Genomic DNA, 25501 nt, shown 5'->3' on the forward strand with positions numbered 1-25501 from the left:
ATTTATTACTGTAGACCCAAGATGTTTGTAATCTCTCTTTTCCAACTTCAACCGTAGCGATAATCCTTGCACGCATCACTTGCTGTGTTGTTGCCTTCCTGGTACAAGCCGCGCAAACCTAATCACTGGGCATGTGCTATGGGCACAGTGCAGCACAGGTGTTGAAATTGCTTCCCCCCCCACTGCGGGGGAAATTAGGCAATCGTTTGAACTGCGATTTTGCAAGCTCCTTTTCATCGCGTTATTTTTGTCTTTATAAGTTGAATTTACATTTTTTATATATAATTTGTTTCTCTAATTCCACACCGAAAGGTATCAGAATCTGCAAAGTTGTGTTTTGCATTGCATGTGACCTTTAAATAAACACAAAGGAGCATGTATTTGGTATAAGTTTATTCTAGAAAAGACCCAGCCTGGGAGAGAAGAAGCTGTGAAATAGAAAGGAGGAGGGAGGGAGGGAAGGAAGGAGGAGGAGGCATGGTCAGAGGAACACTGCTCAGCCAATCAGCAGCCAGGAGTAGGTCTGGCATAGATGGCGCTGTGACCAAAGCCAGGGCTGCTAACCTACAGTTCAGCATGAGCCTCAAATGTAACACACTTGCCAGTCTCACACACACAAACTTGCGCACACGCACACACATTAATACAATCAACACACAGGGCATTGTGCACAAACACTGACAGTATGTAGAAATAAATCTCACTAAAAGAAACAAAAGCGTCGTATAACACATTATCTGTGTCAATATCCAATACTGGGCACACTATACAATACAGTAAGTTTTAACTGAACATGAGAAGTAAATTAATGCATCAACATTCTAGAATTAGATTCCATATTAAAGACAACACTAGGAAATATGTACAGGCAGTGGCTTGTTCCCATCTTCTCGTCAGCCAAACAAACAATAACAAGACTCAGTGATGTAATTCAAATCTATACAAACTATCTTTTCATAAATTAAAATCTACAACTTGTAAGTTAAGGAAAGACTTAATTCACTGGTTATCTTACGAGAATACCTTCCCTTTTCACTTCAAAGAAATGTTGATAAAAACAAACACTGTGTTATTAACAGCCAGGCCTAAAACAAAAGTCAGTTTGGTTTCATCAGGTGGGTGATGTGTGGTGCAGCATTCAAAGTTGAGCAAACAAAACCTGCTTCTATAAAACAAAGTATGATGTCGCACCACACTGAGAAGGATGTTCACTTCTATCTTAGGCCTTCAATTGTACATGTAAACAGTAATATTAAATAGCTGCATAACTTACTGACAACATTGTGTGAGTGCCACTTATAAACAAGAGATGTCAAGTAGTTAGTCTGCTTCATAGTGACAGCATGAAGGAATAGGAAAGTGTACTACTCTAAAGAAGTTAAGGAACATCTGATCTTTCAATAATAACAGGGTAAATGTACCGATGTGAGAAAGTGGATGTTGTTTAACTTCTTGAGTACAGTATATGTATATTTCAAAAGCGTGAGTGTTAAAAAGATTAAAGTGAGCATGACTGAGATATCAGTGATTTATTTTGACCTATTAGGTTGATTTCAGGCCTGCAGCAAATGTTTTTAAAACTTCACAGTAAACTTTCTAGTAAATTTCCCAATTTCAAGGCTGTGAAAAGTTAATTTTTATGTTGATGATAAAAGGAAAATAAACAGAATTGAATACAACATTACTGCACTGAGTGCAGTCTCAAATTGCAATGTTATATAACCTCTACAAAAAGATAAACTTAAAAAAATCCCAATTTATAAAGGAAACATTATTATTTCTTTAATTATATTTCCCAACATTGCCTACTATCGGTAACTGGTTTGAATGCTAAATAAATCCCTGGATATAATACGGCTCACATGTGTGGCATCTTTCTCATCTACAGTCAATCTAATTATGCAAAGGCAAAACATAGAATAAAAGTTTTTGTAATCACCATTTAAAACCAAAACACTAACTGGCTCTGAAAAAAAGTTTCAAAAGCTAAGAACAGAGAATGAATGACAATTAGAATGTGTATAATCACTTCAGTAAGACAATGGGATTATACATAAAGAAACATGTGAGAAAAATGCCACAAATCTCAGTCAAATCTAATCAAGATATTACAGAATGTCCAAATGTTTTCAGAAGACAAGTTCACTAAATAATTCCATCAAATGTCTTTCATCAGTCCTCCACTTAAGATGGTAGAAGAAAGTCACATTTTGTTTCACACCAGACACACAGAGGTCCCTATATGGTATGCATGGGTGGACACATATTAATGTCACCATGGAAACAGTAGAGTGGAACCTCCAGCCTGCCAAAAGATAAACACAGCATTCAACGCCACTCAAAACACTTCAGATCTTGTTCTCCTAAAAGTCAAAACAGCCATAAGAAACAAGAGGGCTGCAAGGCCACAACAAGATGGGTGTTATGGACAGACAAGGGGCTATCAAAGACAATGCCAACAAGCAAATCGGGGCATGAAAATGTACAAAGTAAGAAAATTGAGTGGGCAGCTTGATGGATGGTAGAGCTGCCATAGTCAAGTAGGTATTCAAAGTTTAATGTGGTGTTATGCAAAAGGTCCACTTCAAATTGCAAAAGTAATTCATTTCAAAATTCTATACACTACAATAAGTATGATTCAAATATGAAGGACAATGATGTTGTATAGTTTTATGTACAGTCACAGGTAACACTGCCGCCCAACAACATATTGTACAGGTCACGTGACCGGACGGCAAACCTCCATGCTGGACTGTGACAATTAACCACAGGTCATAACAGCTACTCACTGTGCAGGTCACATGACCTGATAGTTTACCACTGAGCAGGACACATGACCTGATAGCCAACCATAGTGCAGGTCACATGACCTAATGGCTAACCATTTCACAGGTCATATTACCTGTCAGTTAACCACTGTGCAGGTCACATGACCATACAGTTAACCAAATGTGCAGGTCACATGACATGACAGATAACCATTGTGCAGGTCACCTGACATGACAGCTAATCATTGTGCAGGTCACATGACATGACAGATAACCACTGCACAGGTAACTTCAACTGATGGCTAACCTTTGTGCAGATCACATGACCTGATAACAATCAAGCATGTCACATGACCTGTCAGCCAATCATTCTGCTTGTCCTGAAACTCAACTATTATGCATGTCACATGACCTGACAACCACAATGCAGGTCATATGACCCGGCAACCTTTGAAATGAGAATTAACTGTAGTGTCAAATCTGTCAGTTACCATTGTGCATGCCACTTGACCAAACAGGTAACAATTGCGTAGGTCCTGATGACTGAACATTGCACAGGTTATATGATCAGGCAGGTAACCGCTGTGCAGATCTTAAAACCTGACAACTAAATAAAGTGCAGGTCAAATGACCTGATAGATAATCAATTACTAACAACTGTGTAGGTCCTGCAGGTAACAAGTGCTTAGTCTGCACAATCCCCTGTGCCTTGTCTCACAGGTGCATGTTGTTCAAGCACTAGTCATGTGTCAGCTGGATACCATACACACCTTCATAGCTTAACTCTGGAATGTTCAATTCCTAGATTCTGTAGAAAATGAGCATACTTCACTAGACCAAACTCACAGCTGTGACAAAATGTCAGTGACTAGGGTTGCCATGATACCTGAACACTTCCACCCTCCTTCACTGGAAACTTCAATCATAACACAATAGAAGTTTATACATAACAGCCAAAAAGATTCTGAGGCTGACTTTGATTCAGCCCTATAGAAGGATATAGATGTAAGTTCATGACGTACATATTCTTGACGGGAAGTGTCCAGTAGGTACACGGCAAGGCCAGTATTACTTGCTATAAAACTCACTTTTCCCTTCAACAAAGACCTTACCAGCAAACCATCATTCAACTTTCTGCTGAGTCAGCAGTAATTATACTGCTCAGTGTAGAACAGTAGAATAAATTAACAACTAATGGATTTGACAGCCATGGAGAGGACTGTTAATGTACACTAATCAAAGAAGTTCTTCATGTAAGTGAAGTCATATGAAGACTGTCTTGACTCTCTTTGAGTAGCATACATGGGTATTTTCCCATCACACTTCCAACAGTTTCCCTTAAAACCTGGTCTCAGAAAGAACATATAAGTTTCATTAAAATGTCCTGCAGAGACCGCTGTACTTAGACAGGTTACTCTAACCTTCTCCTTCAAGATAATGAATGACTTACAGAGGCTCTGTAGATATTCAACTCTGATTTGACCAACGAGCTGAAGCAACTGAACAAAATCCACTGTGTGCCATATAGCCTATACTCTTACAGCATCTTCAACGAAACCGGCATGAAGAGTTCGAAAAATAAGAGTTCAGCATAACAAAGATATTGACATACCTCACACCAATGTCAAATAATCTGGAGGGCAAAATGGAAGATATTATCTAACACACACTCACAACCCATTAGTGCCCATTCTGAAAGGCAAACTTTGCGCTACAAGTAACATAAGCCCATGTTAAAGTATGGGAGTTACAATCACCTTAGTGCTAAGATTCTTTAGCAGAACTGGACCTTGGTGTGTAAGATTACAGTTTGATCTTAAGGAGTACAATCTTCTTTCAGTTCACAAAGAACAGTTCAGCAAACCCGAAAAATAAACATCCATTTTCCAGTATAAATCAACAGTAGGGTTAATGAAAGACAAGAATATTCTTATGAATCTGCAGCAAAATATCACAACTGAATACTTTACTTTGATTTTCAACCATTTCTTGACAGTATATTCTTGATTTGAGGTATCTCTAATATCTTAACAAAGCCCCTGTTAGTCATAAATTTCTTAAACTCTCCATGGCTTTCTGAATCCATCATATGTATGCTACTTTCAAATACAATGGTAAATAAAAATATTTCCACATTTCAAACTTGCATGGCTGTGACATCTCCCACATGACAATTTACAATTAGATTAGGAATTAGATTGTTTACATCTCAACTGCTGTACAATATTGTTTCGATACAAATGAAAATATACACGATTTACTTAATCATAAATAAGATACTTGCGTTTGATTAAAACTTCAAGGTATATAATAGAATGTCTTGGAATCACCTGTTATAAACTTGAAAACAAGCAAATATAAAAACTTCCTCAACATAACATAACAAAACTGGATTGTTGAAATCTCGAAACAAACATTGGATTCTGGTCATCCAAAATAACTTTCCAGCATTATGACTGGTTATAATGGTTGAGAGTCCAACCAATCCCTGCTGGTATATACAGTTTAAATATGGATTACTGAGCTTCTCTCTCCCTCCCTGTGGAATTCACAAGATCTCAACTTACATCAATTTGAGACAGCTGGCCCTATGGCGATAAAATAACGTAAAATGTGAGTACAATCAGTGATCTCCGAACTGGTTAGTTTTCAAACACAAACATCCTCAAAAGGATCAAACAGACAAATCATTCTGCAACACATTAAACACATTTCAAATGTGATTACTTTGAATCATAACAGTTTAACGTTTAATCGTTTTTCCCAAGAAGATGAAACTGAGAGCATTCTACAGGCCCATTACCCACAGAACCTGCACATCTGGAGCATCTCAACAACACCATTTTCAATACTGTCACTGAGGTTAAAACAGGGAAATATTTGAAAACTGTTATATCATTAGTTTAAAAATATTGAAAGAAAAGAAAATCATTCCACATCATCACAGAGAGTAATTACTTGTGCACTTTGATACAAATGAACAAACGTAAAAGGTTATGACAACTGACATGGCTTATGTATTAATACAGATAGGCCTGATCCCAAAAGCATTCAACGATTTAAGTCAGCTAAAAATCTTGTCATAGTGCTGATAATGTTTGGATCAGAGCCTAGTCGTCATTACTGTTGGCTAATTTCAATTAAGTTGTTCTAGCTGTATAAATTTAAGTGAATTTGTAGCAAAAGTGGAATTTTAATACTGTCAACTAAGTTGTCGCGATTTTTTTCAAAACAAGAGTGAGGTTGAATGAGTTCTAATTTAAGGCGCTGTTTGCAATGTTCCAACAAAAACAGCAGGGTACACCTGAAATGGGCTTCACACATTGTACCCACATGAGGAATCGAACCCGCGTCTTCGGCGTGTCGAGCAATCACTTGAACCACTAGGCTAGCCCAACACCCCTATCGATACGTTAAGGTCACAGGTCATCTTACTTTTGACCAAATCAAGGGATGGGAATTCACTCAACTACCTGAGGAACCAATAGATATTTCAATACAATAATCAAATCCATGATGGCTGTAAGGCATTGCTGGTTTGCACACCGATCATTGCATATATACCTGAACTGATACTTCATGAAAGCTTGTAAAACAGGCTAGGTATAATGAATTAAAGACAGTAATCTTAACATGCATATAATACTAATCAACCATTGTTTAATGAACCTATCATGTGACCAACTATGGTATTATAACAAATCAGGTCTGTTGGCACTTCTTTGACTAGAATACGCCTGCGTAGGAATGTTGTCTACATACAACCACAATATGTTTTGTTGCAATTCACGCACATTCATGGACCATGATACCTATGAAGACAAAGAGATGTTTGTTCCATGAGCACACAAGTATTTCACTGATGCAAGTTATCACGGTTGGTACAGTAGCCCAGGAACAAGTAAGTACTCTCTGTGGCAATCATGGAGAAGTTAAAATAGTCACCAATGCAAACAACAGCCTCTGAACCAGCTCAGACTGCAGACAAGGTGTAAACACAGAAACATACAATCCCCTGTCTACACCCCTCACATGCACGTCCACCTACTTCACCATCCATCTGCAGTCTCCTTCTTTCTCATAGTAACTGACCTCATAGAAATGATACATTAAAAACTTACAACACAAATCCCACAAAAAGCCCACATTCAAATTGCTTGCAAAACAATGAAAGGCAATAAAAGATAAAACAATCATATAAAACATCGAAGCTAAACTTGGAATCCATAAAAAAGCCATACAGTACTAAGTGAGTGACATATCAAATATGGTTCAAACATTAATGAGATGGAGAACTAACAGGTAAAATCGAACATAATTTCAGAAACTAAAAATGTGGACATCAAAAATGATGTGTGTAAAAGAAGACAGACATCAAGAAAATGCTCCTAAGATCACATGACTATCACATGACTATTTTAAGGCCTAACTGTAACATGGTTACGTGAAGCCACTCAAAAAATAAGCATATTGGATACAGTGACAAAAAATACTTCAAGATCCACTGGTCTGGTTCGCAATGTTGACAAGCTTGAGGCTCCATAGAGTGGTTTGATTTCTAACTGTGAGATACTGTACGCAACAAATGTTAAATCTCTCATGGTTCCATAACAACACCTGTGTCAAGACTACATATATCCCCACTGGAGTCATTGCTAGTAATATCTTGTCAATTTACAGATTCCTTGAGCAATGGAAAGAGCACTTGTATTGCTGTAAAATGTTAAATATATTTCTATCTCTACTATCTGCTGCAACATATACAGTTATTATATACACTTGACTATCAGGATATTCTAGTGCTACCCTAGTTACATCATTCAATGGAGCCCCATGCTTATGGCTGCAGACGTCCCTAACAGACGACCACATTGCAACCACTGATGTTTACTTCCTGTCTGTCATTGCTGAGATGTCTGATGGGATGAAATGTCAGCTGCTAGTTGTCATAATGACAGAATAATAGAAAAATAAAGGATCATGCCCCTTGCCCAAAGCTGACCGTTCAGTGACCTGTACATTGAATGGATGGTGCAGCCTGGACAAGGTGACATCATGTGAATGAATGATGTGCTATCACAAGTGCTAGGAATCCTTTTTAGCATCTCCGAACTTGTGCTCCATCACGAAACACTTGACCTCTGTTTGGGTCATGTCGTCATCTCCCAATTCAGGGAAATCGAGACGTAGTTCTGGCACATTTAGGTCTGCTAGTGTGTCACTATGGATAAAGTCACGCCTGCCCTTCCCTGCATGGCACCTGACAGGCTCCGACGCAGGACTCTCGCTCCGACTGGAGTGGTCTGTGAACACACTATCTACGTCTGACAAAACGTCCAACACAGCGCCTTCTGAGGAGGCTTTGGTTACTGAGTCCTTCTTTGAGAGGAGCTCCCTGTCCCCACACCCCACCTGCACCTCCTTCCCATTCGGCCCAAGAAACCAGTCAGACCGCTGCCGAAGTCTTTCCAGCTGTTTACGCTTCACAGAGTTGAAACGGCTCAAGCTTCTACTGTGGTAAAACGTTTTAACTTCATTCAAATTATCCTCTACTGACTTTGGTCGCTGGAAAGGAACAGAAAACGAATGGATTACAATGGTACAATAACCATTCTTCTCCTGATGTGAATCAATGCTGGCATACAGCAAAATAATGTGAAAGAAAATTGATACAAGGGAACTAACTTTTTAATTCTCAGTTTAAGCAGTTGCCTTCTAATGTCTTACATTTCATGTATATTTTGCCCCACTGACCAGGGCCTACATTTTTTTAAGCTCTCTTAGCGCAAAGATAGTTGTAAGTTAATGTTATGACACTGATGTATGGCACTTACGACTATAGTAGCGCTAACAGAGCTTTGAAAATCTAGGCCCAGACCTTTAAAATAGTTCACGAACAACAATCTAAATCATTCAGTTTTAATTCATTTAAACTTCAAAATCTATGGTCTAGGCCACAGTTCTTAATGCCTTCTAATGTCTTACATTTCATGTATATTTTGCCCCACTGACCAGGGCCTACAGTCTTGGCCACAGTTCTTAATGTTAATTTAGAACCATCATCATACCCTGTTCAAAGTTACGATAAAATCTGACTGGCATCTGCAACCTTTCGACTACCAGTTGTCTGACAGCCATGGTGGCTGGGTGGGTTTGATCACTGACTTTGTGTACTGGCACTTAGGTGCCTGACTCTGAGACTGTGGATCACCTAATGGAGTTGTGTGGATGTTGTCTTTCTTCACTTGCTGGTGTATTCAGTTCTGACTAGTTGACAAAAGTGAGTAGAATCCTTCATCACAGCATTGATAACTCGCGGGCTGGCTGTCATGTTTTTTTCTAACGTTTGAATGACATATTGCTACAGGTATAGATTTGTTAAAAGTACTGTGAAAAAGCATTACGAGGAATAGAGAGTTGCTTGTTTTATTTTGAAGTTGTTATTTCCCACAATCTAAAGTGATGTTAAAAGTCATTTGTGAAATATGATTGAGAAGTTATATTACTACAAGCACAAATCACTTGCAACTTCACATTTAAGTTTCTTTTGCGTGAATTTGAAGAGTTACAAAATTTGATTGAGATGTCATGGAAACTAATGATGTCACGATGCACTGCAAAGCACTGTGATGCAATGTTATTGTAGGAATACTCATGGGGTATAACTGAATATCACCTGAGCCATATCTCCTGTGGAAGTAAATTTTGGCTTCTTTCTGTTTTTTAAAAAAATCATCAGATTCATTCAAATTCAAAGCGCAATGATGTGAGCTACCTTTGAAACTTCTGGTGATGGCATGAGTGAGACCTCGGGTGCAGAGACAGTGCTGACAGTGTTTCCAAGTTGGGACTCCTCCATGTCTGGGAATGGATGATGTGATGGGAACGGAGAGCTTGACTCTGGACTTTCACTGGGAGCGTGCTCGTGCTCACGCTGGGAGTCCCCTCCGGTGCTGGTCATCTCGATGATATCATCAGAAACATCTATAAACATACCACACCAAACTTGAATTTCACAGGAACATGTGGAAAGATACATGATGGCTGCCAAGCATGTACATCATCATGACACAAGAAAACTAATTTCCTAAATGCTATTCATACAATTCACCAAAGGAAACTCTTAGATTAATTCATCACAATAATGGCTGATACATTGATAGGTGTTTTCTACAGTTTTGAGGTTATAGGAAACTCAAGAATGAATGAATGGAGAGCATACTGCTTTCAAATATATCACTTACATCACATGTCAGCTTATGTGAAAGTCCAACTTTATACAGATCTGAGGTGAATATTACTCAGGTAGGACCCTGATATGGTGCTAACAAACTTAGAAAAACTGGGGCAAGCTAGAATTTGAACCCACTATCGTAGGGGTCTGCTGAGCCCTAGGGATGCAACACTGCAGAGGGAATTGCAGCATCTCAGACAACTGGGTCCCCTTCTGGTACAATCTTGTCTTGCTAACATAGCTTATCTATGACCATGCATTCTCAGGGATATCTAGCTACTATGAGGAGGTTCTAGCTGAATACAATGCTGTCCTACTTGACAAGTCAGTGCACAGACATTCATGCTGGAATGGTGCTGACTCTAACCCTTCAGCAACAAACTATGAACATTACTGCAGTATATGACTCAGCCAACTACTGGAATAGGTGCATATAACATGTGTCAATGGCTGTGTGAGGGGGTGTATTATATGGTAATGGGGCGGTGAGGTAGCCAAGATGTTAAAGTGTTCATTCATGTCGCCCAAAGACCTTGGTACAATGTGTGAAGCCCATTTCTGGTGTCCCCAATCCTGATTGATGGATTATTGCTAAAAGCAGCATAAAACCAAACTCACTCACTACAAGGTAATATTGAATGCCTGGTATGGCTGGACTTGGAAAATAGGAGGCAGGACATTGTCTTTAACTTCTTTGTTGACACCAATGATCAGGGAAATGGTGCAGACAAACCAACTGAGATATAAACCAATGAGCATTCAATGCTGGTGACCCAGCTACTCCGCCAAGATGGTTATGTTTGCATGTACCACTGGTTGAGTAATCATTAGTGTACAGCACGGTATCACATAATGACAGTTATCCACGGGATTAGATCATACTTACTGATCACCATTAAAAGTGAGTAGAAGTGAAGTGAGGTGAGGTTAACATTGTGTTCTAGATTTTCACTTTGTCTGGATCTCTGTGTTTAGCTGCTTGTACTAGTCCAGACTAATAAGTGCTGGCCCTAGATAACATGTCCCTGTTTGACATGAATACTCATGGCCAGAACTTACTGAGTCTAAAATGACCGGAATCTCCTTGTGCCAAGCAGCCATCAGGAAACAACAAATGCAGCGTAACACTGAATCAAGCCATTAACCATCAGCTCTCAGAGCAGAATCTCAATTCACTAGACCATGGGCATAATATACCACTGGCACGGGCATAAGAAATAACCTTTCTCAACAGTACTGGTGACACCCTGACCATATTTGTAATTTCTTGCATTTGATGTAGATGAAACGCATCTGTGCATACCAAAAAGTGTTAAGTAAGAAAACTTACATGGGTTAGACTACAGAGCGAGCAGAGAAGAGGAAGCGAGAACAGGACAATATTCACGTATCCTTTACATATTGTTGTAATTTCAGGGCTAGGTACACAATGCTACTATTTCATCAAAGCTAACTAAGACATAATAAAGATGAAAATAATTCACTGATTTTACACAGTTATCTCCCTTACAGAACTCTCTCTTTAGTCATATACCGGTACTCAGTTCAAGGTTCAGTTTAAGCACGTTTACGGAGCAATAAAAGCAATCAAAGTTAATTCCAGATTAATAATCTACTTGACAATGACAAATACATTCACCAAGCACAGAAAGACCACTGAATGTGAAGCATTCTTGAATTTGGCAAACAGTCAGAAAAGCTGAAATCTAATGAAATGATGATGCTAGAGAGCCATGATTTCAGAATTATTTTGCCAGCGAATCAGCCAATGAAAAAACAGCTTACCATGTTTCTCAAGGTCAAAGCCAAACTTTTTAGCCTCCTTCTTAAGGTAGTTATTGAAGCATCTCATTGACTCCTGGCCTGAACATGCAGGAATAAACAAAACACATGCCGGGTGGGTGGTGGTGGTGGGAGGGGTGGCTCCACCCACAGGCACCCGCAGGTGCCCCCAGGTGGACCAAGAAAACACAAATAAACATTCATGTCATCAAACCAGGAAGTGTTTGGTCACCAGTCAATACCGTGATATTTCTTTGCATTTGCCTAAGCAATCTTGAACTCATGAAATTTCTCATGAAAGTTCAGAGAAGTTTATTAATGCATGTGCCCTTGTGTGGAACAGTTAAACTACAAGAGTTCATGGGAGAAACAGGTTCAAAATCCACAATGTGGAAGACTCAATGTTATAATATTTGATAATTCAAAATGTCATTTATGAAAAGAATGCCTCAGACAAAACGAGAGGAGCCAATGTTTCCACATCTGATGACATGAAAGTGAAACAAAGAAACAGGAAATATTACACATTTATCACCACGACAGAGAAAGGAAGTTACTGTCTGTGCTACAGGATGGAGAAATCAGGTCAGGAATGTGACTCTTTGTTTATATATTAAACAGTATCTGATTTAATGTGTCCTTCAGTTAGTGCTCTAGGAGGGTTCGTGTCCTTGGGTTGATGGGAGTTGGCAACAGTCCAAAGTCTCAACAACCTAATTTTGTAGGCAAATGCATCAACTATACATTGATGATGTACAAAAACATAAGAACTGTATAATGTATTAAAGAATTAAGCAATTTAACGATTATCCCAACCAAGGCATAAAATGGAAAAGGTAAAAAACTGCAAATTGCTGCAACATTAATGATGTTCATAAGACTTCATAAGTGATTCCATATTACATACATGTCAAGTTCTCCTAAATTTGATCAAGCTGTCGAGAAGTGAACGATTTGAGGCAAGTATAAGAGTTCACGTGGAAGACCTGTTGCTAGTAGATACTACACATAATAAACTTAAACAATGACAAAACAATATGTTTGTAAATTCATAAGAGGCCAAAATTTTGTAATAATACAATACAAGTATATAATTTCAAAGAATGTGATAAGTTTAAATCTGAAAGAAACAGCACTGGTTGCCAGAGACCCATAGGAACAGAGTGAAGACTCAGATGAGTTGACTGCCCCAATACCATGAAGTTAAGCAACTAGCAATAATATTCTGTCAATACAACTCATGGTAGAAATAGAGTCACAATGGTGTATTTACAGAGTAGGGGCATATTAGGAATGTATTCCCCTACCCTATAACTACTATTATTTTCATTCCCCATTCCGAAATAAATATCCAGTTCCTGCATAATGTTAACACTATTCATTATTTGTCATTTTTTAAAGACAGTCTTTAATCACTCCAGCCTTCCCATCCCCAGTAATGAAAGAACAGTCCCTTATGTATATTTGTGTGCCTCGACTTCAGCCTAGTGAACGTGAGGGAGACAAATGTACAGAATTCACATAATTAATTCCAGACATGTATTAAGCTGAAATCTAAGGATGACAACAAACTCACTGTAAGAAGGAACTGAACACATTAACACTTAAACATTAATCATCAACACAAAACAATGTTACGAAAGAGAAAAACACCAAAATACTGGAAGACTAGCGAACAGTAAGTGCTTCACGAACAACTGCGCTACTTACGAGGTAGAATTTCATCTGATGGATATTGATACTGGTAGCAGAACTTCTCTCGCACTAATATACCGGTACTGGTTATTTCTGTGAAGTATTCAATGTTTTCCCGTCCAAACATTGCCGGACATCCGAAGTTATCTATAAGGAGTTGCATGATGCGGCTCGCCTGCTCCACCTTCCCAGGGTCCTCTGCACATGTATGAAACATGGAGCCTGCACAGCTCCGAGCCAGGGCCTCTACCGTCATTGAGTTGACCTCCGAGTTGCTAACAATGCGGAACCAGGTTCCGAACAACAATGTCAGAATCTGCTGATGAGCTTTGCTTAGTGTCTCAATAAAACTGCAAAAATAAACATCATAGTATCATCAGTTTGCTATAACATCCCATAGTGAGGATACTACTCAAAAGAAGTGATGGAACACCCAAGGTTTTCGTGTTCTGTAATCAGCATATTTACATTAATGGAGATATTTCAGCCTATGTACAAGAATGACTATATGGAATGAGACGGAGTGCAGGCATCATGTCAATACATCTACAGCATTTGATGATGCTAGGTCTGACACGTAGTTCAGTTACATACTATAGAACATTTTAAGATGCTTTGATGAAAGATAAAAGGCGCCGACGGTACTTTATCAGAATATAAAGTGCACTTTTCGCATTACAACACAATGTCTTAGCGTTACTGTGCCATTCTAGTCTGCCCCCTCGTAACTGAACACTTTTGCATTACATCACAATGTAACTGACATCACTATGCATGTCAGTTGTCATCACCTCGTACAGCTTCCTACAGTAAACTGCTCTGTTGCATCCACCAGATAGCATTACTGGTGGAAACATTACATTTATGTTTAATTACACAGACACTTCATATTCCTGAGTTTCAAGCAGATGTGTTTAAAACAGGTTTACTTGTTTGTTAAAAAACACACATACAAATTAAATCCAAGACGCATAAAATTTATTGAACACATTGAAATCAATATCAATACATGGACATAACAATGGTCAAACGGGAGTCCGTGCACACGTTTCATATAGCAATCATGATCTTAACTCCCATACTTTAACATACTACCCATGACAGTTGTAGTTTGATCATGATGACGATCCCTTCGTGACCAAACCATTATGGTGCTTTTTCATAGAAGTCTTATCCAGTCTGTTCGCTTCTCCCTCACTCACTCTTCCCATTCGAAACAATAACAGCAGCATATGAGCATGGAATAGTCTCTGAGAACTTACTTGTGTACAATTTGGAGCTGGTCTTTCTTGTGTCCAATTGTGAGCACCTGTAACAGTCGTTCCTCTCCTTCTGCTGTCAACACCCCACCCGGCAACCGAAGCAGGAACCGCTGTTAGGACAGTGAGTCAGACATTACCTTTCACATGTGTACCCAACTGATCAAGCTACAACATATGCTTGTAGTCTCTCCCGTTCTTGGAAATGATAGCAAGCAGTTAGTTGGAAAGAAATGCTTGTCAGTTTGACATACAAATAGTAAATTCATCGTAGGAACACATTGCAACTATGTTTATAAGCATGAACTAATCATAACTCAGGGCATGGTGTTTCTACCTCCATAACTGTATACAAAGATTTCACAAAGCTTCTATTTGAAACGGTAAACCGTTATGTTATCAAAGGATTAGGTGAGATAAAATTGGGTTTAAAATCATACTTAGGAATATTTCGCTCCTATGACTACATGCTGTATATGTAGCTGCTTGTACTAGCTCAGACTTCCGCTGGTCTTATAGTGCTAGCTAACTGATACCATCCCACAGTTAAGCATGTATGTCCCACACAGACACATTAAACTGAGCCAAGTGTGATAATTAACTGGCTCAGCAGTCTTCAAAGGAAAACAATATCATGAGCCAACTTAAATCTTTTGGTGCACAAGAGCTGAAAAATATAGTCGCACATTTCACTGTCTCTGGGACATAAAACAGTTTCCATGCTGACAACCACTACAAAGTCACTAGAACAATGAAAGTTTATATGAGCTACTTACTTTCACCACAGACGCAAGTGTATAAAAGCTGTAATTCATGTAAATGACCTGCTTCCCCTTAGATAATCTGTTGATAATATGCCGTATATCAGTTGGGTTTCCAGGGCGACGGAAGAGGTCCACAGTGCATACCCCTTCCTGGGCAATGTGCACTAGCATTTCCTGTGACGGAGAAAATACTGTCTATACAACTTACTACATAAGTCTACAGCACTGTGTCAATTACATGATGTTGTTTGGAAAACCAGCATCTACAAATAAAAAACAACCAACAAGAACGAAAACTCAACAGCAGTGAGTATGTTCTTATGTTTTGGTACACGAATAAGAAAGGAATGACTTTTCCACGTAGCCACATGAGAGACTGCAGTGACCTTACTGGTCACCCAGACATATGCAAATGAACCACCGTGGCGAGATTTAGGTTGGCAAGTTTACGATCTCGCAGTCTGTTTTCCAAGAAGGCAAGCATGCATATAATGATGATAAGAGGCAAGTAAAAAATTGTAAATTCACTTTGTGCAATTTGCAAAAAAATAAAAGAATTACATGTTTTTCCTGTATTTTGTACACTGACAATCAGGGCAATTTCATAATACTGCTAACCAATTATTGTCGACTGATCAGTTGTAATGAACCAATCATCAATGGCGAAATTCTGACCAATTATTGTCGACTGATCAGTTGTAATGAACCAATCATCAATGGCGAAATTCTAACCAATTGTTGTCGACTGATCAGTTGTAAGGAACCAATCATCAATGGCGAAATTCTAACCAATTGTTGTCGACTGATCAGTTGTAATGAACCAATCATCAATGGCGAAATTCTAACCAATTATTGTCGACTGATCAGTTGTAATGAACAAATCATCAATGGCGAAATTCTAACCAACTACCAAGACTAATTGCAAGGACATAAGCCATCATCTGATCATCAAAGAAACTGAATTTATGCAAAATGTGAATTGACAGAACTTAAGAAGGCATTAGTTATCTAGTGATATCAGTTTGGGCTATGAAACTACAAGATGAATAGGTTTATGTTGAAGAACAGCATTTTCATGTAAACCTGCACTTAAAACTTCTGAAAACTACTAAATACAGTTAAATGCTTTAACGTCATCTAGATTGTAGAATGATTCCAGCTGGAGATCTTAATAACTGTTTTCAAGTAATGCAGTACATGAAAACATGTTCTACCTGCCTCGCTTGTTTTAGAGCACTGAATTTACTTTTTCACAATATGGTTCTTCAGTATTTGTCATACATAACACTTTATACAGCATGAATGCAATGCATCATTTCAGTCCTTAAAAATCGAATCCCTGATGGACAATAACAAGAAATGTCCCTCCATCACCAAGAAAGATGCCCCAGAAAGCATAATGAAAATATGCTACAAAACAAAACAAAACCAACAAACAAAAATACAAAAACTTGGACAACATATTCCTACTATGCTCCAAATCACTAGATCATCAGCCTTCACCTATGACTAGAGCTGCAAGAAGCAGGAGGACAGGGCAAGTAGAAGCAGGAGGACCAGTTCTACCACTGAATCCCTCAGAGGGAGGGACACAGAGGGTCTATTGTGTCCAATGTTACCTAATATCAACACAACAGTCACTGCAATTTCAACAGACTGTCTTCACTCTCTCACTTCCATACAGCAGGACAAAGGTATAACTTACAACAAAAGGCAGAGGAAGATATCCATTCTTCAAAGCTTTGTGTAAAGGTAGATCAAAAGGAAGTCTGAAAAATATGTTCAGAAGGGCATGTCACTCATCGTAAGCATACAGGTGATCATAAACAAATACATACTGAAGTAAAGTACAGTTCATGTATGTACTGGTTGATCTTTAATACAAAACTATGTATGAAAATCCGAAAATACCAAATTAGAGAATGGAATGGTTCATGAAATATTATAAGCCAATGTGAACATGTTAAGAATATTGTGTATTGTTGGACAAGACTCTGTGTGGACACTTTGCCATAGATAACCACCATATGCACAAATGATAATACAACAGTATGATTTCGGTCCACTTGCATGTAGCTATCTTACTACTTTTTGTGTCATGACCTTCGTAAGTCTATGTTACAAGATGATAATTACAATCACATACAATTACAATCATTGTATCATTTATATTTCTTTGTCCAAGGGGATCGCGTACTTTAAAAAAATGTTCTCCACAGGTCATGTCATCTAGTGTGTAATCGTCATGAGACATCCTCTCAATACAAATTTGAAAATATTTCCTGATACTTAAAATAGATCTACCGGCTTCAAAATGAACAAGCCATGAATGTAAACATACAAAATGTTTGACTGTTGTCGATACAAGTCTACCATCTCTACAAACTTTATTTTTGTATCATCACACGAAAAGTACTTTAGCAGTCATTTGTCAGCATTTGTCAGAAATACTTAAAATAGCTCTTTTGTTACACACTATTAAACTCACAACACAACAGACTCTAGAACATTTTTTGTTTGATTTTCATTTAATGCTGCACTCAACAATATATGGTGGCAGTCTGTAAACAATCAAGTCTAGACTGACAATCCTGTGATCAACATCATGAGCATCAATGTTGCCCAGTATAAGTGAATACAGTATTATACAGCTTCAACAAACACATACCATGTTGAGCAAAGCATGTCAGTTTAACTGGTAAATACTAAGACTGTTACCACTCACACATGTATTTGTATGATCAAACTATATCCTTTCATGAATTGAATTTATTTGCCATAACCAGAAGTGATTATATAAGAATTTTACAAAGAGGAATGCCTACTGCTGACTTGTTCCTGTATTTGTCACATGATATGTATCACATATGCCCCACAGTTCAATTGTTGCAACCCTATATTCCAATGACCCAGAATCCTGACGGTTGATTATGTCACCTTAGATAGGCTGTCATGCAGTGTTATCACATGACCAATATACAAAACTAAGATTTTCTTAATAAGCTTTGTCTCTGACAACCTACATGTTATAAGTAATGACAATTCCTGCTTACAGCGAGTTTAAATATATTCTGCTTTTAGTAATACTTCAGCGATTTCACGGTGGGTAACACCAGAAATTGCAAAATCAGAATCACAGGCTCCCCAAGCGAGGACCGCATGGAAACAACTCAAACGGACAGAGGGCTGTGAAAGCCTGGATGAGGGCTGTAAGATGTTTATGTGATTTAAAAGTACATCAATCCAGTAATTAAAACAATTTTAAGTATTCAGTGCTGTCGTTTTTTTATCATCATGACTGATGCTTATGTGTGCACCAATATTTCCAAGTAGGGGACATCTGGTGCGGAGTGGAAGGTTGATGTGTTCCGCTTCCTGTGTTCGCCAGACAAGTTGGACAGAATTGGTGCTTTATTTTAGTCTAAAAAGGCTAGAGTGTACTCCTATGTACATGGATTGGCCGTTGACAGTCTGGATATTTTTTTAAAAAACATAAGGTTACTATAGAAATATATGGGAAAACTTTTGGTGTTGTGTAAACTGTACCCATGTGGGAATTAAATCTGGGTCTTCAGTGTGACGAACGAACACTTTAACCTCCAGGCTACCCATCACCCCAGTTTGGCTGACAAATTCAGTAACACTGGAGATAACATGACTTAGTACAGTGGTCAGTACAGGTAGCTGATCACGGTAACCTCAGCAGGGCTGTAACAAATACACTAAGTGACGAATATGATACGTATCACAAATATTGGATGGCGAATACGAATAATTATTCATGAATATAATATTGTAGAAAAGAGACTGACAGTGTATATTTGTCACAGCAACAACCAATGATCTCTTAATGACACTTAAATTTGGTATGGAATGGTTACAGTCAGTGGAACCTTGTATGGTCTCGGCAAACTAACATGACATACACAACTTCAAGGCTAGTACTTATGCCACTCTTCCATATCTCACTTTGAAAAAAGGACATAATAGTTCAAGAAAAATACACTCCCTTTAAAAACTGAAAATATTTGTTAATATTCTGTTCTGGTGACCACAAAAAACGCATTGCATTCGCTAAGGACTATGGTTCGATTCATAGAATATGTGAGTGAAACACAACAGCCTTCGTAACCCAGCATTCAACATTGACTGGAGACGTGTACTATACTAGATCTGTGCTCATACAGAATCACCACCCATACCTTCTATAACAAGGGCCATGGTTACGTCAAACTTGTCTTAACAACATCACAAAGGCAAGAGTGACCTGATATCTGACCATTGAAGTTCAGATCTTACAAAAGATAGAGAGGTGGAAGGGTAGCCTACTGGTAGAGCAGTTACCCATCAAGCCAGGAGAAGGTTTGATTCCCTTCATGGGTACAGTGAAATATTGCGGAATGGTTGTGAACTATAAACATTGTTTGTACACCTTCCCACTGTAGTGACCTTTAGTAGCTTTCATGTAACTAGATTTTGACAAACTGCATTGACTCATGGACAGATGTTTGAAATGGGCTTCACACATTATACCCAATTGAAGAATCAAACCCAGGTCTTCAGTGTGACAAACAGATGCTTTAAGCACAAGGCTACCCAACCACCCCACAAATGGTTTGACAATACAGTACATATGCTACTTACACATGAGCGCGCCTGCTCTCTGCTCGTGAGCTTCTGTCTGAGACACAGCCTCCCAACACGCGGAGCATGGCCATGTGTGAACGTATCACAATGATGTCACAAGACGCACACCAGGACAAGAGTCCAGGTCCAGCTATGGCACCAACCAGTCCATTTTCTGCAGCGATTCCACGCCGGTATCCAATTGTCACTGTTTCTAGTGTCACACGGTGGGATCTGTTCCTGAAACACCAAACAACCGCCACTATAATGTGTTATTCATCAAGGGTTCAAAAATACCATTGCCTGAAGTCCGGGACAGTCAAATAATGGTATCTTACTTGTCCATGGACTACTAGATAATTTCTACTTATGGTCTCAAACTGCAAATAAACTTGGATTTCATTTCATATCTGCTCATAATGTAGCTATTAAATTTTGAAATAATAATAAATTTATCAATCTTTCATAAATAGTCCAGCAAACATTAAAATCAAACATTGCTTTTAAAAACGCTTTTTGCCTCCTTGTTAATGTAACGTCCTGTGTCTGCATCATGATTAAAACCCTGGAAATTTTCATCACCAGTCGAGACCTTGCCCACATGACCAAAGAGATTCCCTGAAAGTCTGGTAACATGTTGGAAGTAGCTTTTGAGGATAATGCCTGCCGCTGCTCAAGCAGACAGTCACACAAGACAGTGTAGACACAACTCACATAGACAGCAAACAGAGTTCAGATCCATGAACAGCTACACTTATAATCAAAAGTCTACTAACACAGTTCACAAGAGACATTAATTTCAATTCTCGTGTCAACACCCCCTTCAGACATAAACATGACAAATGTGATGATGAGTTTGGGCCCTTCATTAAACTGGGTGAAGGTCCATTCTTTGTCAAATGGTTACAGCAATAAAACATTAATTAGAAAACATGAGTTAAATCTCCATTTTCAGTAAAACACATACAATTAAATATATTCTTTATAACATAATTGTGATGACAGCTCAATGACATTCAAATATTTTATCAATTAAAACAATATTTTTCTCAATGAAAATGAAATCAATAGTTGTTCTCAGAACTTCTCATGTAGAAATGCAGATTACAGCTGTTCATCATCTTTAAAGTAAAACTTGCCAAATGACATCGCTCAGATGAAAAAGAGTAATATCTGCTAAAAACAAAGTTGAAACATTATTAATACAGCACTGCCTGACACTTCTTGAAGCTATTAGATGGCACTGTTACAATTTCAGTGTCTGTACCAGCAAACATTATGAAACAACACCAGCATAACACAACATTGTACGCCTACTGCTATAGTAGTGTCTGACTCAAGGCAGGGAATGATCAAGTCATTATATGACACACACATAATTTTAGTATTACGTGTTTGTACCAACTAACAATAACAATTACAGCATAACAGTAATGCAAGATAAAGACAAATGCAAATGTCATACAATAATTTCAAAAGCACTGACACAATGCCGGGAATCCTTAAGACACACCATCCCACACCATCACATGCTTGTCGTCTACTTGGAGAGCATGAGGTGCAGTTCGTACGGCCGTCAAGAGGTCAAAGTCTCATTATGCTCATACTCATCTAACTTCCTACCGAAAAAATCTGTAGCCACTAAACAATGGCCAGGGTTACGACTGAGGTCTACGTCCATTGAACATCCATCCTGCACTTGACACCTGATTCCTGTAGCACATTAATGGTCATTTCCTATGACTACCAGGCCTGGCAGTAATGCATACGTCAAGAATGTTAAAATTGGAGGATGCAGGATCATTTCCTGCTTGTCTCCATGTTTCACAACATTCTGCCATGATGAAATGACGACATCAGTTCAATTTATCCTCTTAATTAGAACTCCGTGAACTATCAGAGGATGCTGATCCCTGTGACAGATATACTTATCACAAAGTTATGCATCGAAATTATAGATGCATCAGTCAGTGGGTAACACTTTGGCTAGTACTGGTCTAAACACGGCCCTTACCATCTTTTTCGTTAGAGCATAATGTTATCATGACTCTCATTAACTGAGCTTTCTAGACCAAACTTACTTTAACTTGACTTTATCAGACACTACACAAGGTTTTGGACTGGTAGCTACAGTCACAAAACTGATGTATTAATAAATATAAGGCAAAAAGAGTGAGTGAGTGAGTCTAGTTTTACCCTACACTCAGCAATATATTCCAGGTATATGGCAACTGTCTGTAAATAATTGAGTCTGGACCAGACAATCCAGTGATCAACAACATGAGCATCGATCTGCGTAGTTGGGAACTGATGCCATGTGTCAACCAAGTCAGCGAGTCTGACCACCCGATCCCATTAGTCGCCTTTTATGGCAAGGCCTATTCTACCGCGGGACCTTCACAGGTCATTAGTGAAAAAGCAGACACAGCAACAGGTGTATATCTTTCATTAACATCCTCATGCATGGCTCTCATGCATTCCGTAGCTACGGAGTATTTATTCACATGATATTGTTCAAATTGGTTACCGACTGTCTCTTAGGTTTTGTAAATTAAAGTGTAGAATTTTCTACAATTAATTTTGCATCTACACTGTTTCAGTTAACATCAGATTAGCATGTCTTTGAGTATTGTCCCAGTGAACCATGTGTCATGTAATCTCAGAACATGTTACACATGTATAAATGACAGTTGAGAAGTTGTGCATTATTTTATCCTGTAGACAATATAGACATCTGTAGATGCGTTTTCAATTAATCAAATTGTATCCCTTAAGAAGTTTATAAAAAGGGTGTTTTTTTCCTTGAATTTGGGTGCTACTTATCTAAACAAGATGTGATAATTGAAAAAGTCCAAGTCTATGAAGGAAATAATTATCAATCACCTATATATATTTTGACTGTAATGTTGTTACAGGACATTATCATGTTAAATGATCACTTTCAACATGGTCAAAACATGTCAAATAATTATTTTGTCACTGTGTCACCAAATATTACAAACAACAACTGCTGGATTGATATATACCATTTGTTACACAATATTTATGACATGTACCATATTTGCCTCACAGTGGATTTGTTGCAATCCTTGAATGCAAGCTGCATAAGTAATTACACTATGGTAATTTTGTCTGCACACTTTAGGCAAATATGAGACTTGTCTTGAGCTCTGTAACACATAATATCAAGAAGAAAGTATAGCTACTGTTAAATGGTGATTCTTTTTCATCTATCCATCAAAACAATCCACTACGATGACATAAGAGAATCCTTCATTGTGACTGGAAACTATCATTTTGTTCATTTCTCCAACACTACAAAAGGAAAATATATCTTTGTCAGAAAGTTTTAGACCAATCTGACTGGTATGTTATTCAGAATACTGATTTTACTTAGCACATGCTTGAAAGGACTATGTTGCTGATCTGTGTTTTATAACCTATCCACAAGCATTATCAATTCTGCAAGACTAGGCATCAGTACTTTGCTGTACCATCATTTCTGATGTGCAAAATGAACATTTGGGAGCATAAAAGAGCACATTGTGCCACATTCTGTAACACTCTAATCAGACCACCTTTCAAACATGGGCAAACTATTTCTGATTTGTCCCATGAAATAAAAGCATTTCAAAATAGTTAACTATGTAAAATAATACCTAAACAATGTCTTCCTAATACTGAAGTGAAAATTACATACAAAATCATAACATGATCGGAGTGACAGGCTGAATTGCCTTGTACACATTTCATGACAGTAACATTATATTCCAATGTTTGGTGAACACTAAGACAAAATTATTAATTGTGGGTAAACATATTAAGTCACATTAATACTGAAACAAATTATACATTGACAGTCCAACATTGCCAATGCAATGTAAAATATACTCACTAATATCAGTACACATTTATCACTTTCAAGTTGTTTCTATTCCTCTACACTATCATTTAATCAAAATCCTCTCCTGTATTTGGACTATCTATTCAACCTAGAATGAAAAATGTGAGCAAGGTATTACACTACATGTTCTCAATAGAGATATTTCCTGGACATATACACACTTCCTTTGAACAATGCATGATCGATTGTACAGTACAAAATAACTTATTGATTATAAAAATCATTGTCTGGTTTGCGATAAAGCATTGAGATATATAGACACCCAAATAACATCTAAAATATTACTACTGTGAGGAAGTGTGAATGCTGATTTTGCTGACATCAGTCCTAAACAAGAAGATTTGAAGAAAAAGATGACACGGAGAGATAGGACTGCAAATCACCACTGACCAGGAGGAAGCCCTTGATACATTTTCATATTTCAAACCTTCACAAATATGTCAAGTGTTACCAATACGTTTCAGTTAAGTTTATTTCATGCTTCCAGATGTGTTTTCATACTCGTGCAACAGTCATTTAAAACAGTAGAAGCTTGAAATTTAAGCAAACACAATGTATTGAAGTACCTGTCCTTATTTTGGGATGTTGTGATCTCCTGTATCAAAGTTGGCTTCTTTCATGATTTACAACAAAGCTAAATGTGTTAAACGTGTTACTTTGGGCGTCATTAACGATTTGCTGACACTATTACCTCTAAATCATGAAGATCTTGCATGCATTTCAGAAAAATGCACCTGAGGAATGGGATCCCAAACGACATATAGACGTGATTGCAATAAATATGCTCGATTTTCTCAAATGGTGGTTTGATATGGTAAAATCACGTTCAGTATAATACAAATACTTACACCCTTTTGGTATATGTTCGTCAAATGGCTACATTGTTGCCTAAAAGTGTCCAAAAACGTCCAGAAATTGAGAGTAACGGTCAGATAGCTACCTACGTGACCCGGAAGTAGACAATCAGGGAGGCTTCATTGTAGGTCAACGTGCTGCAGGTGCCCGGTTTGAGCTTGTGACCACAATAAGCCCAGCAAACCTGTTTATTCAGGAAATATAAATGAAAAACGATTTTCTGAACGTGTTGAACATCATGTAATAATCCACGGCTATTCACCTGCAAGCATCAGACCGACAGGCGAAATTGAAAATCAGAGAAAAATATTTATTCATTTTTAACAAAATTTCTATCAGTTTTCATTCAAAGGAAAGGAGTGAAAGAAACTTTATGGTATATTTAATTTGACTGTCACATTAAAACCGGAACATATTTTAAATGTATTTAGAACCAAAGAAATTTAAAAGAAGAAAAAATCGCATTCATCGTGAATGTTGACGGATCCTGACGGGAATATGGAGATGTCGCCGTGCGGTTGAACTTATCAAAGTTGACTAGTTGAGTGGTTGTTTGCAATTTCAGGAAGGTTTGTTTTCTCAGGGGAAAATGTAAAGATAAAGGTAAAAACTGA

At 38.0% G+C, this 25501-nt stretch overlaps 1 protein-coding gene across 2 annotated transcripts; it reads right to left on the minus strand.

Moving 5' to 3' along the window:
- Nucleotides 1–378: 378 nt before the first annotated feature.
- Nucleotides 379–24973, minus strand: LOC137288131 (rho GTPase-activating protein 20-like). Of its 2 annotated transcripts, XM_067820537.1 has the most exons (9): nucleotides 24881–24973; nucleotides 20147–20368; nucleotides 17208–17271; nucleotides 15515–15676; nucleotides 14742–14851; nucleotides 13495–13829; nucleotides 11788–11865; nucleotides 9544–9752; nucleotides 379–8333 (listed from the first exon to the last, which is right to left on the minus strand). In XM_067820537.1, exons 2-9 carry the CDS (start codon nucleotides 20218–20220, stop codon nucleotides 7854–7856), a joined length of 1512 nt encoding a protein of 503 aa, XP_067676638.1. In that variant the 5' UTR covers nucleotides 20221–20368; nucleotides 24881–24973; the 3' UTR covers nucleotides 379–7853. The 2 variants fall into 2 exon arrangements, with proteins under 2 accessions (XP_067676638.1, XP_067676639.1); XM_067820538.1 differs by lacking the exon at nucleotides 11788–11865.
- Between the last annotated feature and the right edge of the window lie 528 nt (nucleotides 24974–25501).

The sequence above is a fragment of the Haliotis asinina genome, chromosome 6 (assembly GCF_037392515.1).
Source record: "Haliotis asinina isolate JCU_RB_2024 chromosome 6, JCU_Hal_asi_v2, whole genome shotgun sequence".
In the NCBI taxonomy this organism is placed as follows: domain Eukaryota; kingdom Metazoa; phylum Mollusca; class Gastropoda; order Lepetellida; family Haliotidae; genus Haliotis; species Haliotis asinina.

Excerpts from the sequence above, each read along its gene's own strand:
- LOC137288131 (XM_067820537.1), bottom strand. The coding sequence starts at position 20,220 with ATGGCCATGCTCCGCGTGTTGGGAGGCTGTGTCTCAGACAGAAGCTCA. Across the intron at positions 17,272-20,146 it reads GAGAGCAGGCGCGCTCATGT|ACTTCCTTTTGATCTACCTT; the intron begins GTAAGTAGCATA and ends CATATTTTTCAG. Across the intron at positions 11,866-13,494 it reads ATCAGATGAAATTCTACCTC|GCCAGGAGTCAATGAGATGC; the intron begins GTAAGTAGCGCA and ends CTGCATGTTCAG.